This window comes from Talpa occidentalis, unplaced genomic scaffold (genome assembly GCF_014898055.3).
Source record: "Talpa occidentalis isolate TD23 unplaced genomic scaffold, MPIMG_talOcc4v2.1 talOcc4.8, whole genome shotgun sequence".
Lineage (NCBI taxonomy): Eukaryota > Metazoa > Chordata > Mammalia > Eulipotyphla > Talpidae > Talpa > Talpa occidentalis.
In genome coordinates, this window is record NW_023605194.1 from 41,175,544 (window position 1) to 41,196,000 (window position 20,457).

General features: G+C 38.9%; 1 protein-coding gene across 2 annotated transcripts in view; it reads right to left on the reverse strand.

Annotated features, from left to right (window-relative positions):
- ADK (adenosine kinase) overlaps positions 1–20,457 on the reverse strand; it is a 430,089-nt gene that overhangs the window by 385,969 nt on the left and 23,663 nt on the right. Inside the window, exons 1-2 of one of the 2 annotated variants that reach the window (XM_054690531.1) lie at positions 18,640–18,829; positions 3,241–3,315 (exon numbers count right to left, since the gene is read on the reverse strand). In XM_054690531.1, coding sequence (XP_054546506.1) covers positions 3,241–3,315; positions 18,640–18,653 — 89 coding nt within the window. In that variant the 5' untranslated portion in view covers positions 18,654–18,829. Of the gene's footprint in view, positions 1–3,240; positions 3,316–18,639; positions 18,830–20,457 lie in introns of those variants that run through there. The other variant, XM_054690530.1, reaches the window with a different exon arrangement.

Here is a 20,457-nt window from a genome sequence, read left to right on the forward strand (position 1 = left end):
GTTTCAGACTAAATCTGAAACTTAAGAGGCTTACAAAGAAATGGATTATAAGTAAACCACAGGGTCAGAGTGATAATAAAAGCATAAAATTACAAGGTTTATGAAAATGGTATTATAAATTCTCTTTAATAAACTAGATAATGATTAAAACTCAATTAGAGAATGCTGAAAGCAAAGTAATGAAACTAGATTTAAATCTAAATAAACAGAATTATATTCTGTATTCCTAAATTATTCTTTCCTTACACCTTTTATTTTTAAAAACATTGTTAATTATGCAAAATGGTTAGCCTCATATTTTCACTAAATGATTTTTTAATTTGTTTTTTTTTTTTTTTAAAGATTTATTTATGTATACAAGAGCTGGAGTACAGGCCAGAGGTTTGAGGGGTAAAAGGATTCACCAGAGACAGGGTGGGGAGCAGAACAGGCGGATATACTGAAATACACAGCTAAGGGGAGCAGTGGGCGAGAAAGGAGAGGTCTGCTGCGCCATGTGGGCAGCTCCCTGGCCGGCCAGGAATAGAAATCATGCTGCAGAGGCTGCGGACAGGTTCACAGCACTGCACTGCGCTCAACCCCTTGCACACCAGGGAGGCCCTAAATGTCAAACACTTAATCTTGGCATTCACTATTCTTCATTATCTGGCCTACCTCTCCATTATTATCTCTTTCAATTTTGCCATCTGTACCCCATGATTGTACCAAACTAAACTCCTTTGAGTTCCTAGAATTCTCTATGCTCTTCTTTCTTCTTTATTTAGCTACTTCTCTTTATTCCTTGGGAAACATCTCTCTTTTGGACACTTCCCTTAACCCTTACCCCAGAGCACACATCCCTGTTTTGAATTAGGTGCTCCATTTTGAAGTACCTTGTGGTTATCAATAGTATAGTATTATAAAGTTGCTTTATAATTTTTTTTTAATAGAGGCATGTTTTATTTATTTGTTTGTTTGTTTGTTTGTTTTGTTTATACATGCACTGGGTACAGTCAGAAGCGCGGGAGGGTGAAAGAATTCACCAGAGCCAGAGCGGGGAGCAGGGCAGGCAGAAGGACCGAAGTACACTGCTGAGGGGAGCAGCGGGCGGCAGGAGAGGTCTGCGTGCCATGTGGGACCCTCCTCCGGTGGCCGGGAGCAGCCGGTGATCGAACGGTCGCGGCAGAGGCCGCGGGCAGCTTAGCAACCCAGCGCTCAACCGCTGCGCCACCGGGGAGGCCCTGCTTTATAATTTTTAATTCTCTTGTATATTCCTCTACTATAAGTTCATCAAGAAATTTCATTGAGGTACTAATAACTGTTTACAGAGCATGATCCAACAGTAGTTCATAATGAGAATTATGGATCATAAAAATACTTTAAATTGTATTTCCTATGTTCAATTCAAGAAAGCAGGAAAGTATGTAATATGGCTTTAAAATGCTTTTGTCCAAAATATTTAACATTTTAAACATGAATCATATCCTCAAAAATGCAGAAAAACATGTTGTACAGGATAATGCAAGTTATAATGCTTTGCTCTGATTTGTTAGTTCTATATTTTTAGCAACAGTGAAGACAACCTTTTTCTAAAGAGAATGAAAGAAAACAAGAAAAACTTATGAGGTAAAACTACAAAAAATTATCTAATAGATAGAACAGAAGAGAATAGAGCAGATTTCTTTAAAGAAGTCTATCAAAATTTCTCCTCATCTAAATTCATTAACTTCAAGACAGGCAGGTTCCTGCCTTTCTGACCAGAGACCAAGTTTTGACCGTCTGTAATATAGTTAATAATAGCCTCCATTTGTTATTTGCCATGATCTAATAATGCTACTTATGCCAACAAATGAGAAATGACCAGTATTTTAACTTCAGGCCTGAAGCCTCCAAGTATCCCACTATATACCCTGGAGTGCCAGAACCCTGTTTTCATGCTGTAGACTGTTGTCAACCTAGACACTATCCTACTTTTGGTGATAGCCATGGACTATAAACACAAAGTCTAATGTAAGTATTATTGCTACCTGTTTTAAAACAAAGCTCTCTTACTGTTGAATAAAACCTCTTACATTCCAGTTTTCTTATCTATTTTAACATTTTATCAAAAACCAGGAAATTTCTAATGGGAAGAGTAAAAGTTCTTTGTAAGAGGAAAAAAAAAATTGGGCAAAGAATTTTTAGAGTCATTTTTCCAAAGATAAACAAATGGAAAATAAGCATGTGAAAGATGTTCAACATCATTAGCTGTTAGGAAAATGTAAATCAAAACCATAGTGAAATATACTTATTAGGTTGGCTCTAGTTAAAAGAAGGGAAAAGAACCATGTTTTGGCAAGGATATAGAGAAAATGAAGTTCTCATACACTGCCAGTAAGAGTATAAAATGACGGAACCAGTATAGAAAACAATTAGGTGGCTCCTCAAAAAGCTAAAAAATTTTCCATAGAAATTCCAATATACATGCCCAAAAGAAATGAAAATATGTCCAGACAGCTGTGTACACAAATAAAATAATTAAAATTATTAAGATTTATTTATTTATGTATGCATGAACTGGGGCATAAGCCAGAGGTGTGAGAGGTAAGAGGATTCACCAGAGACAGAGTGGGGAACAGAATAGGCAGACTGACCGAAATACCCTGCTGAGAGGAGCAGTGGGTGAGATAGGAGAGGTCTGCTGCACCATGTGGGTTGTTCCCTGGCCGGCGAGGGATCGAACTCGTGCCCCAGTGGCTGAGGATGGCTTTACCCCTGTGCTACCAGGGAGGCCCAAAATAGTTAAAATTATAAACAGATAAGTACAAACTGATTTTTCAGCTAACACAGCAAATTCAAAAATTACTAATTAGAGGGAAATAAGGAAATGTGTGACCTTTGAATTATGTTGCTCATATTCTTATTATCCTCTCTAATCATATCTTTTTTTTCTTTTATATTATGGTACCATTATAGAAGTAGTTCACATAATTTTTCAATTTGGGAATTAAAACATTATAGACAAATCATATATAATTCCTCATTGCAAAGAATAAAAAATATATTTTAGGGAAAGAAAACAATAAGAATGAACAAATATACCTAAGTTTTACCAGGGAAAATTATGATCACTTAACTCAACAAAGAGTCATAATACACTTATTTTTAACAAATGCATTTCCTGAGTTTTCCTCCAATTAAAGGAATTAGTAAACTTATGTCTAAAGTTTTCATCCATTCTTTAAAGTTTCACATTACACACATGAAACATTTTATACTTACTTATCAAGGAAATCCTTATCCACTACAGCAGAGATGTCAAGAAGTGGATTTCCCATTCCAAAGAGAATATTTTCACTAGAAATAAACAAAATACAAACACAAGTTAGCAATACTCCTGAAAATAATTTGATGCACAAAGTGCACATAAGTATAATTATCTGCACATCATCATCTAAAAAAATAACATACTGGTTATTGAAATTTTATTATACTTAATACATTTTTTTAAGATTTATTTTTATTCATTTATGCATACAAGAACTGGGGTAAAGGCCAGAGGTGCAGGGGGTGATAGGATCCGCCAGAGACAGAGCAGGGAAGAGAACAGGCTGAAATACACTGAAATACACTGCTGAGGGGAGTAGCGGGTGAGACAGGAGAGGTCTGCTGTGCCATGTGGGTAGCTCCCTGGCCAGGGATCAAACTTGTGCTACAGTGGCTGCGGACAGCTTCACAGGTTGCATCTTAACCCCTTGCGCCACCAGGGAGACCCAATAATTTGGTTTTTTAAATAATATTCAACAATATTCAGCAGCAAGTGACTAAAGAAAATTAATTTCAATGTCTTTTAAAAGATATATTACAAATTTCCATACTCAGCAAACATAACAGATGTCTCCAGTTAGTAAGAAATCCAATTGCAGAAAGTTATTAAGGAGCACACAGCATGTCCTGCAGGAATCCAGGCACGAGCTCTACCCTTGACAAACTGAATGACTGTAGTAGGATCTTCACAGTGAGTATCACAAGTGGTGTAGCCTTCAAGTACATTTAACAGATTTTGAAGAAGTTTGTTATTCCTAAGTCACTGTAATATGGCTCATATTTCCCTCAATGTGAGGGAAGACAGAACTCCACCACAAGAGATGTCTTAAATAGAAATCCAATTGGCAGCAAGAAATAGACCAGTGGCCCTGAATAGGTCAGACTCTATGATAGGCTTTCTTCTAATTCATTCAAGAGTATTTGCCTTTGTATAATTTCCCACTGGTGTCCAGTTTGATGACGATCTCTTTCAGTTGCCTCCAAGCCAGTTAGAAACTATCAGCTATATAGTCTCATATGTGTGTGTGTGTGTGTGTGTGTGTGTGTGTGTGTGTGAGACCAGAGTTTAAAATAATGAGGTATAGTCTACATTATAATAGATAATGATTTAGAAGACTGAATTAGATAGCAGAATACGTAATCACGACAAATGTGTCCCCTTTTCTATTTGAAGAAACCTGATAAGGGAGGGTTAACAGACTATACATTTACTTACTCCACATTTGCACTTGTAATATTAAAGTCTAACAAAAACAGAAAACACTTGAAGTGCTTAGAAGATGAAGGACCATATAGGTAAGCTCATATAGCTCATATAGGTAAGGTAAAAACTTGACCATTATTTAATTAGGGGATTCTTTGCCTGATTTTATGCAATGCTACACAAACTATAAAAACTCTTAGAACTTGTTTTTTTAAAAGCATGGTAATAGTTATTAAGTTGTTTGGCTATTTCTTTTGATTTCACCTGTTATTAAATGCTCAGTATATGTATACAGTCACAGGACATTTCCACCACTACAAAAAAGCATCCTCCTGCTTCCGTGTCAATCTCTTTACTTCCACTGGCCTCCTCTTGGTTTTAATGAATATAACTGTGACACTGCTTTTTAAGAAGTCAACCCTTTGCACATCTCTTACATTCCCAAAATAGATTCTTACACTCCATCTGAAAATTTAAAACATGTACTGTAACTCTCTGGGACAATAATTTCTATGGTCAAAAAGGTATGGGGGAAAGATGAGTACACAAAATCACAGTAACCATGTTTAAACTCATAAGCTGAAACATATGTCTTATCCATCAAATTTTTTCCCTGAATGAATATGGAAAAGAATGTATTTACATAAAAAACAAGAATCTGCTGGGACTGAATTGCTCAAATGTGAAATAGTAATTTTCTGAATATATTATTTATTAAGAACAATGCATGGACAAAATTTAACTTTTACAAACTGTTCTTTTATTGCTTACTTTTAATGAAATAAATAATGTTAAGTAAATAATAATTAAAATGTCTAGTTTGTTACTGCCAAAAAGTAATAATAATTCAATTAAGGTCATTTGTCTTGAACTGAGTGCTCATCATTGGTTCTTTGAAGTCCCACTTTTTATACCTGAAATTTTTTTGTTCAAGAGACCTAGGTGGAACTGATCTACCCAGTTTATGGAAAGTAGGGGTCTATTAACCTTGGTGCACAGCCAAGCCTAGGCCATTAAATATAGTGGAATGTTGGGGCCTCCCTGGTGGTTAAGATCCAGCACTATGAAGCTACCCAAAGCCACTGCAGCATGAGTTCCATCCCTGGCCGGCCAGGGAGGTGACTCCCCACATGGCGCAGCAGACCTCTCCTGACTCACCCACTGCCCCCTTCAGCCGTGCATTTCAGTCAACCTGCCTGTTCTGTTCCCCATTCAAAGGTAAATCCTGTCACCCCCACCCCCCGCCCGTACCTCTGGCCTGTACCCCAATTCTTGTATGCATAAATAAATAAATCTTTAAAAAATAAATAAATACAGTGGAATGTTCCAGCCTTACTAATCAGTTCAGAGATGGACATGTAATCTAAGCCAGTCAAATCAGAACAAACTCAAGGTTTTTCTGGGTATACTCAGATTCAGAAAATCTGTCTTCCCGATAAATACAATTACAAAAAAAAAAAGCTCCATTGAAGGTAGAATGGAAAAATTTAGAAACTGAGTGATTGATGAAATTGTTGGACCACTTAAACTTTACCTGACACCTCTACCCAAAGATGGTAACCTCTTTGGACTTTTCAATTAAATATAGGTATAGAATGGATCTCTTTAAAAAGGGGTAAATAGGCTTTTTCCAAGATTCCCAGAGTTAGTGTTTTCCAGTAAGTGTCACCTTGGTTTGGGGAACTATGATTACTTGAGGCCCTATAAGCCTCAGGAGAAACTGTTAAGATTAAACTATGTAGATTAGGAACATCTCCAGAAAAGTTTTTTATCAAAGAAGTCCATCTTAAGGCAGGGCATAGATCCAGAGGCAAGGTTTTATAACATGAAGTCATCCCTTCTTTGTCTTGGGAAATAATATCTCACTGCTCTTAAAAAAGACTGACTATGAAGTCCTTCCCCTATTTCCTTGGCCTAGCAAACTCCCTTTCATCTTTTTAATATTTCTCTCATGTGACCTGTCTTAGGAAATCTTCTCTAAAAGTTGCACAAGCTGTCCAATGCACAACTCCAGAGGATGCGGTTCACAAAGTAAATGACAGCTCCTGAAATTGGGTAAAATAAATAAAAACTCACAAATTTTATTCACTCCCTCTCCCAGGTTTTTAAGTTATTTGATAAACTTTTTTTAAAGATTTATTTATTTATGCATATAAGAACTGGGGTGTAGGCCAGAGCTGCAGAGGGTGAGAGGATTCACCAGAGACAGAGTGGGGAACAGAACAGGCAGACTAACTGAAATACACTGCTCAGGGGCACAAGAAGCAGGCAAGTCACGAGAGGTCTGCTGCGCCATGTAGGTAGCTCCCTGGCTAGCCGGGGGATTGAACTCGTGCTACAGAGGCTGTGGATAGCTTCACAGTGCTGTGCTTAACCCCTTGCACCACCAGGGAGGCCCTATTTGATAAACCTTTTAATTGATTTCAAGAGTTACTTTTTACTCTATATCAAGCAACCAATCTCAATCAGCTAGACATAAAGGGTAAGGATTTTTTTAATTTCAATTACATTTGTATTCAAGAAGGCTAGCATACAATAATCACACAGGCTCTGAGTAATTTTGCAATTCTAGTTTCTGACTTTTTCTGTTAACATAATGCTGCTTCTTTCATGTGCCCATAGATTTGGTCTAGACTAGAGTAAAGCTTGATTTTAAAGGTTCTTACATCAAAGGTGAAATGACAGAACACTAATTCATGTTAGGTTTTGATAAGTTAAAAATAAATTTTGCACTCCTCAGAATAATCACTAAATGATATAATAAGGTAGAGGTAAAAATCCAACAGAATAAATAAGAGGCATTAAAATATATTAAAATTCAGAAATAAGGATAGGATAAATGGAAAACAAAAGAATGGTATGTTTAAATCAACAATATTGTAAATTGCATTAAATGTAAATGGATTAAATACTTCAGTTAAAACATTAAGACTGTCACTGTATGGAGGCCCAAATGCCATTGGGCCTCCCTGGTGGTGCAGGAGTTAAAGCTCAGCACTATCAAGCTATCACCAGCCACTGCAGCATGAGTTCAATGCCAACCCAAGCCACATGGTGCAGCAGACCTTTCCTGTCTCACCCCTGGTTCCCCCAGTAGTGTACTTTAGTCAATCCGCCTGTTCTGCTTCCCACTCTGTCTCCGATGAATCCTCTCACTGCTCCCCCTACTCTGGCCTACACCCCAGGTCTTAAAAAATAAAAATAAACACTATTTACTAAAGATACACTTTATATATAAGGACATAGAAAGGCTGAAAATGGTTGAGGAAAAATTTGCAACCACTAATCATGAATATATTAATATCAGACAAGGTTGACTTTAAAACAAGACCACCAGATATAAAAGGATTTCATAAAAGTAGATAGATAAATTAATGAATAAAAGAAACTGGTTTCACAATATTTGAGAAAAAAAAACTTGGGACAAAAGCCAATCTTAATTGATTTTAATACCACTCATCTAGCAATTAGTAAAACAAACACAAAAATAAGTAATTGCACTATTAATTATTTATTCCAGAGAAACGAAAGTAAGCTCACAGAGAAACTTGTATACAAATGCCACAACAGCTTTATTTGTTGTTTTTATTTGTTGTTGTTTTTTTAAAGATTTATTTATTTATTTATTTATACAAGCCCTGGGTACAGTCAGAAGCACGGGAGGTGAGAGAATTCACCAGAGCCAGAGCGGGGAGCAGAACAGGCAGAAGAAGGACCGAAGTACACTGCTGAGGGGAGCAGTGGGCGGCAGGAGAGGTCTGCACACCATGCGGGACCCTCACCGGCAGCCGGGGATCGAACCGGCGCTGCAGAGGCTGCAGGCAGCTTCGCAGCACAGCGCTCAACCGCTGCACCACCGGGGAGGCCCATACAACAGCTTTATTTGTAATAACAAAATCCAAGAAACAATCCAAATGATCTTCAGCAAGTGAGTAGGTTAAAAAGCAAAACTAGTAAACACATGATAGACTAACACTCAGCAATAAAAATGAATGAATTATGGTACAACTTGGACAGATCTCAAGGGCATAGTGCTAAGTGAAAATAAAGGTCAAATGTTACATCTACATGTTAATATACTATGTGATTCTATTTATATAACACTTTCAAAGTGACAAAATTACATTGAAGGAAAACAGATCAGTAGTCCCTAAAGGTTAAGCCTGAGGAGTGGGTAAAACCATAAAGGAATAACATGAAAGTGTTTCTTTTGGGTGACAGAACAGTTTAATGTCCTAATTGTTACACAAATGTTACACTAGTGGTTACACAAATGTGGATGCGATAAAATTTCATGGTATACATCAATACTCTCTCATAAAATACAGTGCACGCAAAAATTGGTTCAATTCTAACAATATCTGTAACCAACTTAATAGTATTATACCAATCTCCTGTTTTTTAGTAATGTGACTATGTAAGATTTATCAATGGGTGACTAGTAATTCTATGCTGTACTAGTAACTCTATACCGTATAGTAACTCTAAAGTATTTTTACAACTTCTTGAGAGTCTTAAAAGCATTTCAAGAGAAAAAAATAGGGGTTTAAGAAATAAATGTTGGGGGCCTCCCTAGTGGAGCAAGGGGTTAAGCAATGCACTATGAAGCAATCCACAGACTCTGCAGAATGAGTTTGATTCCCGGCTAGCCAGGAAGGTACCCACATGGCACGGCAGATCTCTCCTGTCTCGCCCACTACTCCTCTCGGCAGTGCTTTCGGTCTGTCTGCCTGTTCTGCTCTCCGCTCTGTCTCTGGTGAATCCTCTCACCCCTTCCCCACCACCCCGACCCGCACCTCTGGCCTGTACCCCAGCTCTTGTATAAATAAATAATCTTTTTAAAAAAGTCTAAAAAACAACTAGTGTGACATCACTGGGAATCACAGAATAAAGACCTGAAAATTGATTCTTCCATAAAGACAACAAAAACACCAGCCCAAAAAAAAAAAAGTAAAAAAAATAAAAATAAACTTTTTCGTAATTCCAAGTATTAACCAAAGGTTTGCAACAATCCAAGGAACACTGATCTAAAAACTGACAAAATCTGGGGCCTCCCTGGTGGCACAGGTGTTAAAAGACACAGCTATCAAGCTATCGGCAGCCACTGCAGCATGAATCCCTGGCAGGCCAGGGAGCTGATGACATGATGAGGCAGACCTCTCCTGTATCCTGCGCTGCTCCCCTCAGCAGTGTTTTTCAGTAGATCTGCCTGTTCTGCTCCCTACTCTGTCTCTGGTGAATACTCTCAATTCCCCTCCCCAAACCTGTGGCCTACACTCCAGTTCTTGTGTGCATAAATAAATAAATATTAAAAAAAAAAAAAAACTTGGGGCCTCCCCAGTGGTGCAGCGGTTGAGCACTGGGTTGCGAAGCTGCCCGCAGCCTCTCCAGCGCTGGTTCGATCCCCGGCTGCTCCCCGGCCACCGGAGGAGGGTCCCACATGGTGCGCAGACCTCTCCTGCCACCCGCTGCTCCCCTCAGCAGTGTGCTTCAGTCCTTCTGCCTGCTCTGCTCCCCGCTCTGGCTCTGGTGGATTCTCTCACCCTCCCGCGCTTCTGACTTTACCCAGTGCTTGTATAAATAAATAAATCTTTAAAAAAAAAAAAAACTTGACCAAATCTCAGTAAAATAGCAATCATTATGGCATTTCAAATTGCCCTATCCTCTTCTCCCTCTCCCAGCTCCACTGAAATCTTAACAAGAAACTCCCCACAAACACAGTGGAAACCAGGAACTACAGTCACTGGAAGGATCAGACAGGGCTGTTTTCAGAAAATAGCTATTTTTTTTAAGACTTTTTTTTTTTAAACTTATTTTTACATATAAGAACTGGGGTACAGGACAGAAATGCGGGATGGGTGAGAGGATTCACCAGAAACAGAGTGGGGAACAAAACAGGGATTTACTGAAATACACTGCTGAGGGGAAGAGTAGGTGAGAGAGAAGTCTGCTGGGTCATGTGAGTTAGCTTCCTGACTGGGAATGGAACTCATGCTGAGTGCACAGTGGCCTTGATAGCTTGATAGCACTGAGATGTTAACCCCTGTACCACCAGGGAGGCCCAGGACAGCTATTATTTGAGCGTACTGGCAGTTCCCTGATAAACCCCACCCCCAAGATTAATTATTTGTCCTGACTCAGAGTTTACCGAGTATTAACTGTCTTTTCCCTAGGAGCATTTGTCAAAAACAACCAGTTGCATTTGTGTAACACTGCAGCTGTCTGAAGCAGTTGGAGCAAAAAGCTAACCAAAATACTTAAAAGTAAAAATAAGAGAAAATGGTTTCCATAAGAAGTTTTGGAAAGTTCTGAATATTCTTGAAATCTAAAAGGCCACAAATATATGCCTAGGGATTTAGGCATGCTTAAGAAAAAACAGAAACAGTTCTAGGTTATCATCTCTAAGCCTGAACTCTGATAGCAAAGGCTATCACAGAGTTGCATGCCTGGCTAAGTGTTTGTAGGTATGCCTCAACAAGCACACAGAGCCTCTCAGCAAAGACTGAGAGACAATACTAAGTATTAGGCAAGGACTGTGGAGAAATTAAAATCCTCGTACAATCCTGCCAGAAATGTAAAATGATGTAGCCAGCCTGGAAGTTTGGTAGTTCCTCAAAAAAAGTAAATGTTAGGGGCCTCCCTGGTAGCACAGGGGTTAAAGACAGTGCTATCAAGCTATTGCCAGCCACTGCAGCATGAGTTCAATGGCCGGCAGGCCAGAGAGCAACCCACATGGTGAAGCAGAGCTCTCCTGCCTCACCTGCTGCTCCCTTCAGCAATGTATTTCAGTATATCTGCATGTTCTGCTCCCCACTCTCTCTGGTGAATCCTCTTACCCCCCACACCTCTGGCTTACACCCCAGTTCTTGTATGCATAAATAAATAAATCTTAAAAAAAAAAAAGAAAAAAAGTGAATGCTAAATTATCATATGACCCACAATTCCATTCCTAAGTGTATACCCAGGAGAAATGAAAACATAACTACACAAAAACTTGTGTGTGAATGTTCTAACAACATTACTCATAACTGCAAGTAGCAGAAATAAAAATATCCATAAACTGGACAAATGTGGTAAATGTGTATACGTAAATATACAAAATGACATTGGCCATAAGAGGGAATGAAATACCGATACATGCAACAATATAGGTGAACTTTAAAACATACTCAGTGAAAGAAATCAGATACGAAAGTCCAAATATTATATGATCCCACTTATTAAATGTCCAGAGTATGGCAAATTCACAGAGACAGAAGGTAGATAATTGCCAGGGAGTGGGTAGGAGAAATGAGGAGTTTTCATTTTGGGGTGATAAAAATGTTGTAGAATTAAATAGTTGAGGTCCCAAATAAATTGATTAGAATTGTTATACCACAGCAAATAAAAAGAAAACTTTAAAAAAAGTTAACACTTCTTCTCCCAAGGACAATGCAAAGAAAATGAAAGAAATGACTCAGAACTCGAGGAAATATTTGCTACATATGCAAATACATATTTTATGCGTTTGTAAAATCTGACAAATAACTTAAATCCAGAATATAAAGTGAATTCCTACAAATCAAAAACAAAAAGACAACCCAATCAAAATATAGGTAAAAGAGTTTAACTAACAGTTCAAAAGAAAACAAGTAAATTGTCTATAATCACGTCATTAGTCAACAAGGAACTAGAACTTATATACACAATAATATCTAACTACACATCCATCAGCATGGCTTAAATTAAATGTCAAGACTGTCAGGAATGTGGAACAAAGAGAACACTTATAACACCACTGGTGGGAATGTAGAGTGTGTTCCATTTTCCAGTTTTCCATTTTAGAAAAGAGTTTGGTGGTTTCTAAAGTTAAATGCGCATTTACCCTGGACACAGCAATTCCCCACCTTAGTATTTACCCAAGTCTACACAAAGGCTTATATTAAGAACATACATAGAAGTCTTTTTTTAAAAAAAGATTTATTTATTTATGCATACAAGAACTAGGGTCCAGGCCAGAGGTACAGAGCAGTGAGAGAATTCACCAGAGACAGGGTGGGGAACAGAACAGGCAGACTGACTGAAATACACTGCTCAGGGGAGCAGTGGGCGAGACAGGAGAAGTCTGCTATGCCACGTGGGTTAGCTTCCTGGCAGGGGATCGAACTCTTTGCTGCAGTGGCTGCAGATAACTTCATAGCGTTGAAACTTAACCCCTTGTGCCACCTGAGAGTCCCTTCATAGCAGTCTTATTTATACTAACCAAAAAGCAGACATAATCCAAAGTTCATCAACAGAAGAATTGTTGCCTATTTCCAAATAACGGAATATTATTTGGCAATGAAAACAAACGCAGTACTGATAGAAGAAAATGGATGAGTCTCAAGTATTGAACAAACGTAATCAAGACACAAATACTACTTAATGTTGATCCCATTTATATAAAGTTCTAGACTAAGCAAAACTAACTGTTACAAAACCTTTGGAGTCCACTCCTTGTTTGTCATCTTCCTGTGGTTGAAAACCCAAGTCCAGCCAAAACCCTGCTTACAAAACCCCAGCCAGCCAACACCCTGCTTCCCAGATACCCCACCCTATTAATCAATAGCATAAAAATCAGAACCCCCACGGGTCTTAACCTTAACAGAGGAATGTGGCCCAGGGCAGTTATTGCCCTTCCCTATTGTGTGAACCAATTATTGGCTCTTTCAAAATTTGTGTGGCAATGGAATATGACGCAGCCATCAAAAAAGATAGCTCGTGCTATATGTGACAACATGGATAGAGCTGGAAGGAATTATGTTAAGTGAAATAAGTCAAAAAGAAAAGGATATTGGATGATTTCACTTACATGTGGAATGTAGAGAAAAAAACAAAAGGTCAAAAAAAAAAGATAAACTTGCAAACTGACCATAGATCTCAGGCATACATCAGGGGAGGAAGAGGGAGAAAGGTTAAAACAGGAGAGGGGAGAGCACAAAGGACTATGGTGATGATTCATGGGCATGATGGCGGTGGGAGAACTATGGGGACTACATCTGAGGGAAGAATCCAAATACAGTTAAAAAATTAACAACAATGTAAGGAAATAAATAAATTTAGGGAAAAATTAAAAAAACAAAATTTGAGTGAGATCAATTGGTAAAAGTCAGACAAAGACCTTTCAGACTCAGTAATATAATCTCTGATACAAGTCAGAGAATAGTTGCAGATACTGGGACTAATTGAAGAGAGGCAGGAAAGAATTTTCTGAGATGAACATGTTTGTACCTTGACCTGGATGGTGTTTACACTAATACATTGTGAAAACCCAGTGAGCTTAAATTAAGATCTATGATTTTACTGTATATAAATTACATTGGTGGTATGTTTTAAGTGAAGAGACTAGGAAAATATTTGAGTTACTTAGGCTATTGCAAAGTCAATCCTTTCATTTATACTGGGTATCCTCTGCTTTCCTGCATACTCAAGAACACTGATATCTTTCCTCCGCCCAGAATCGTCTATTTTTTTTTTTTTCACTTTCTATTGGTCACTCTATTCAGCAAATTATATCTTGACATTTCAAACCCTCCCCCATAAACCTCAATTTCATGTATATCTCCAACTATTAATATTTCCCTGATGCACCTTATAAGACTTCTTTTAAAATCTGTGCTCTGTTAACTAATACGTTCCCCTCAGGTTGATAAAATTATTCATTTTAAATTCAATTTTCAGGAGCATAGGTATGACATAATAATAACACACACAGCAATTTACAGCTTATAAAGCATTTTTACATTATTGCCTATAAAGCCTCACAAAACTCTAGGATAAGTATTGCTGTCACTTCTGTTTAATAGAAATAAGAGGCTTAGCAATGCCTCATAACCTGCCAAAGGTCAGAAAAAAAAAATGATCCCTATCTTCACATGCTTTGTTGTTCAAAAGCACTCAAAAATCTCTTAACACAATAAAAATGTCTGACCAATGAACAATATCCAAATCTACACAAAACAGGCTAACATCCCATTATTTCACGGTCTTATTTTAAATAACATTTCCACAATGAAAATCTACTACAACAAAATGATTACAGTGTGCAAGAAGGTAAATAGACAATTTATTATCCAAAAGGGACAATTTTGAGAATAAAGAAAGAGTACTTATTATACCAGGATAATAGCAGTGTCCTGGAAAAACTAGGATACATGATCATCCTATTTATAAGCTGGTTTTACTGCTCAAGAAGAAGTCACACTTTATTAGTGCTCTTTTAAGTAATAATTTAAAACTGAGTAGGCATGAAGAAGAAAAGAGGCATGAATGCAACCAATACTACAGGAAAAGGTTAATACTCAAACCTTCCAGACAATTATCTTGGTTTCCTTTATCTTTGACAGTTCTGCTTAATGTAGCAAATAGCTGGAAAGATATGGAGTTAGAAAGCCTTTGTATGCTTTTTCAAACAAAGATGACCTATTTATAAATATGAGCATTAACAGCTGACAACATTGCAGTTTTGTGAGAGGAGTCCTGTTTTAGTTCTTCAAAATATTTCATAAATAATTTCATTTTATGTTAAAAGCTCATTTGCCTTTTAAGAAGTCCCATAAATTCATGCAGCAATCTGAAATTTACAATTCTTATAACACACAAGTCCTGAAATTGGTTTGAAAATTACTTAAAGGGCACAAAGAAACCAACTCAACAAAGTAAAGCAGTTTCAATTTTAGCCAGATTTAGTTTCCTATGAATGTTCTCCATCTGAGTGGCTTGGCAGATCCTACTGGACATACCTCAAAAAGTTTTGAGTGTTAGGAGAAAATATCCCCAGACCCCACCCACAGCCCACATAAATTTTCCAATGTAGTCATAACCCACAGAAGTGGTTCCAGAACCATCATGTAGGGCACAGTCATGTAGAGTCCCAGAACAGTCTTAGACCAAATATGACCTGTCCAAGAAGGCCAAAGAATAGGGCTCCTCAGCTCTATAGCAAACACTCTCCCTGTCTCCCCACCTAATTTTCCCAGTCTTTCCTGGCACAAGCGCAGGCTGTAAGCAGTGCTGAAAACCAGACTAGACGTAATGTGAGGAAAACAAGGCAATATTCATAGAGGTATTTTGAAATCCTGTTGCTCAGTAAAATGTGCATAAAGTAGGAATCAAAGATCTAATTTTTATGTTAAGATCTACATTGCCTAAGGAGGAGTAACTTCACTTTGGGCCTCATAGTCCAATACAAAGAAAGAGTAAAATGCTCTCTAAGAGCATCCAATCTGTTCTAGACCTGACAGTCTACATTTTCCCCTTCATCCTGAATTAAAATTCAGGTATCAACTTTCCAAATGGACCAATAAAAAAAAAATAACAAAAGCATCAATATATCAAATACATGCCATCATTTCCTTAATGAAGAACCAGTTGGAATGTGACACACACAACAAAGGATGAAAGTTGTTCTTCAAGAATAATGGGTTTTAGAAGCTTTTCATCAGTAATGATGTAGGATACAAATAACAAAAGTCAAAGAGACAGTGTCTCCAGACAAATTCACTGAAAGATTGTCTTAAGTTTTTAAATTCTTTTGATTTTAAATTATTTAGAAAATCCTAATAATGGAATGCTATTCTAGAAAGTACATTGAACCAGGTATTTAGAGATGTGCACTCTAATTCAAGATCCATGTAACTACTTGTGTGAACTTAACGAAATTATAATATCTCTTGGTTTCTGTTTCCCCAACTATGAAATGAGAAAAATAAATAGGTAAGTCTGTTTCCTGTTTAAAAACTTAAGATTTAAACATTTCTTTTCAGGTGAAAAGACGGGGCTCATAGCTACCCAACAACACTATGGGATATATTAATATATTAGTACCACCATCACTGAACATTTCATTAAACAAATGTGCAAGGAAGAAAAGATCAGTGACTCTGAAAAAGACCACCAATTAGAGTTAAAGTATGTTGATTACTCATGCTCACTGGTTTCCAATCCTATATTTTTTCATAGTCATTGTAAAGAGTCACATATTACTATGTTTAGCAACAATTATTTTAAGTGTAATATAAAAAGGCAAATTGGACATGAAATCAAATTTTGATAATTTTTTGATCTTGATCACTCTCCTCACCAGTAAAAGTGTGTCAATAACACGCATCTTTGGGGTTACTGTTAGGCTATGCACAAAACAGAAATATACCTGACATTCTAATTGTGAAAACTAAAAATATGACAATTTCATTACATTCAGTACACACTGGGAACTGGTTGCTTTCTGTAGGATTACCAGTTTATCTGAAATTGTCACCACTTACATAAAGTTGCTTCAACTTCAGCAATGTGTCCCTTCTACTGAGTCTAAGTTACCAAGTTCCTGGAGGGCAAGAGTTACTAGAGTTGTTTCTCATAATGATTTCTAATTTTTTGTCCATACATGCAAACCACTTTATCGGGAAACTTAAATAGTACATTGTTTCCATAAAGACGTGTAAAGTACTAGACTGTGAACATCTGAATTCCTTTCCTAACTCTGCCACTAACTGATTATTTACAAAGCGCTCAGCTTTTCTTGGTCAGTTTCCTCAGGTGTAATAGAGGGTAGCTAGATAATGTCTAAAATTCTTTTTATGAGTGACGTCATTATTATTCAGAACCACATAAAATACAAACATTTGAAGAAACGCAAATATAAATTTATTACTAGTTATTTATCCTTCCACAGTAAGTTAAATGAGCCTGGTGTCACCCTTTAGTCTTTCGAAAACCATTAATCCCTACATTAAAAGATGGATGTTGTCACTTGTCAACAGCAAAAAATTTACATATGGGTGTTTCTCCACTGAAGAGTGGCCAGGAAGGCTATGGTCAATTAAAATTAAGTCCACATAAGAACTGATTCCTAACACAGAATATTTGATTCACACACCTAATTAACATCAGTTTCTGTTATGGGAATGGAAGTAGGAGTGGGGACAGAAAGGATTAACTTAGTGTGACCCTAACTCATCCTAAAAAATGTTCACTTTGAAAAAGAGGCTCAGGAGTCCACACATAATTTTCTGTGAAACCTTTCCATGTTGGTCTCCAAGTTTTGGCACCTGAATTTCTCCTTCTGCTTAAAGAGTAAGTATTTTTTTGTCTAAGTTAGTATAGCGTTATGCAGTTTAAGAGGAACTATATTCAAGTCTGGCTCAGTGCATCTTCTTACCTTCTTACTTCTTACCTGATGTTTTAAATATTGTGCAATCAAAATTACCATTGAGAAATGGTTAAATCACCAGGTCTTAGACTGCTATGAGTTCACAAACCAAAAATGTTACTGTTTTTATTCTCTTAATATTTGTTCTGGAGCCTTCTTTTCTCTGGGACAATGAAGGCCAAGGTCTACTTTAAAATTGGCAGGTCAGAACACTAGGTAAATATGGCAATTTTTATCTTTTTATAAATAGTTGATTAGCGTAAGTTAAACAGTCAAGGATATTCTAGCAAAAAGTGGACAAGTCCATTAGCCTGTCGCCATTAACAAAAAAAGAATCTTCAAAACTCTAGAAGACGAATTGGGAGGAGTCACTTATTTATTGCTTCAAATAGAGCTACTAATTCACAAAACTCATTTCACTTGTGACTCTCAGCTGAAAAGTAGGTAAACAGATGGTATTACTGGGAACCAGAGTACTAAATCCAGTTCTAAGTAAACAAGTTTCGGGACACACAATTTCACAATTTGGGGACAATCTACCTGCATCCGTGAAAGGCCAATTCTGTAGGTCTGCTGAAGGCCACCAAGGAAGTTCGGTCAGACAGCATGACATGCAAGCACAGAGACGCACGGTGCACGTCACACTTCCTCAGGCCCTGTCACCCGTGGAGGGAAAAGGTAGCTACATTTCTCCATGAGAATTCCACTGCACACATAAGCAAGCTTCAAACCCTGGAATCTGGGCTTGGGTCACCTCGGCGGGGCGGCTATTTACAAGGCTCGGCCAAGTGCCACGGACCCAAAAAACTTCGCAGGAACGCAGAAAAGGCCAAATGAAAAGTGCAAAGAGAACCTCCCCCAGGAGAGGGGCCAGTGACTCTGGGGAGCCAGAGACCTCCCCAGAGAAGGGGCGCCAGCCTCCGGCGATGTGAGGCGAACGCCCAGCCAGCAAGCAGTCTCAGCGGCCGCCCGCCCTCATTACCTGACCGACGTCATGGCTTCACCTTCGCGCCCCACGCGACAGCACCCGCGTCCGATGCTCTGCGACCGCACGGGCAGCAGCAGGTACCACGGCAACTGCTCCTCAGCTCAGGCACTCAGCGACGAGCAGCGCGTCCTCACACACCCCGCGCGCGGGCGGCCCCGCCGAGCCGGCCCCGCGCGCTGATTGGCCGCGCGCAGAGGAGGCGGACGTTCCGCCCCGGCCGGCGGCCAAAGCCCAGCCCCGGGCGTTGCGGGCCGGGCCGAGCCGCCCGCGCATCTCGCGCTGGGTGGCGGGCGCGCGGGCTAGCGGGCCGGCGAGCGGGCGCGGGGGCCATCTTGAGTCCTAGTAACAGCGTTTCCAGCCACTCCGGGCTCACGGGGCAGGAGGTTAGATGCCCGCCTTAAAAATGGCCGCCCGACTGGCAACCCGTTTATCTGTCACATGTCGGCGGGCTACCTTGGCAGGCTCCGGGCGCTTTAACAGGACCTGGGACAGGAACGCTGTCAGGACAGTCTTCGGGGACTGGGGCTAAGAGCCCGCAAAACCCATCTGTGGAAGAAAAGCTGCCACTGCCTGGGAGAGCCAAGCCCTGAGAGTATCGCAGCAGTTGCGCGCGACCTTCTAAATTCGAACCCGCAGCCTTGAAGAGTCAGAGGCGGAGTTCAGTGGTTCGCAGACGTTCTTAGGAAGAGCTTATAGAACGTGGACGTGTCCGCGGCTCAGTGCAAACTTTGTGGATCAGAATCCAGAAGGGTGAGGCCCAGACATCTGGTATTTCTGGCAACGAACCAGGTGATCCAGGTACACGTAGGAAGTTTTAAAACCTCTGGGCCAAGCTGACCTGCTCAGGCTATCTATCCAGTTGGCCACCTCACTTGTTAAGAGTACCTCACTTATCTGAAACGTACGCAGCGATATGAAACAAGCATTAAATGGCACAGGGGGAAAAAGGGAAAGACCCCATCTCCTGACCCTAACCTTACAATTTTGTGGGGTTAAAGAGTCTGGAAACCGGTTCTGAATCACTAAGGAGAGAGAAGATTCACGATTCCAACTGCGGGAAGAATCGGAGAGGGGAAATTCATAAGTGCTTTATGACCTTAATGGCTTTTATTTCCTCTGCAGTGTCTTTACAATAGCTGTATTCATAGAATAAACCTCCAGTGGCAATTAGTGACCGCATTAGGACGGTGATCAATATCATAGGTCTCAAATCACATCAGGAACTCAACCCAACATCAAGTGACTAATATGACCCAAACAGTTGAAATTTTTTATTTTACTTAATTTCAATTGGTTTAAAACGTAAAACGAAGCAACATAAAATATTATTCCATTAGTTTTTCATTGGGCTATATTTCACCTTTGAACTTTTAAAAATTCAGCATCCATATTGAGACGCTGTAAATATATAAAATACATATCATGGGCATACACGGTGGCGCAGCCTCTGCAGCGCCGGTTCGATCCCCGGCCGCTGGCGAGGTTCCCACATGGCGCACAGACCTCTCCTGTCGCGCCCACTGCTCCCCTCAGCAGTGTCCTCCGTCTGTCTGCCTGTTTTGCTCCCCACTCTGGCTCTCTCACCCTCCTGCGCTTCTGACTTTACCCAGTACTTGTATAAATAAATAAATAAATAAATAAATCTTTAAAATAGTTTTTAAAAATCACAAAATGTCATCAGTTTAATAAAATATTGTTTAAAAATAAAAATAAAATACATATCATGTTTTTCAATACTTAATTCAAAAAATGTATAAAATCTATTGATAATAATTTTATATTGATTACGTTATGTGTTGAAATATTTTGTTA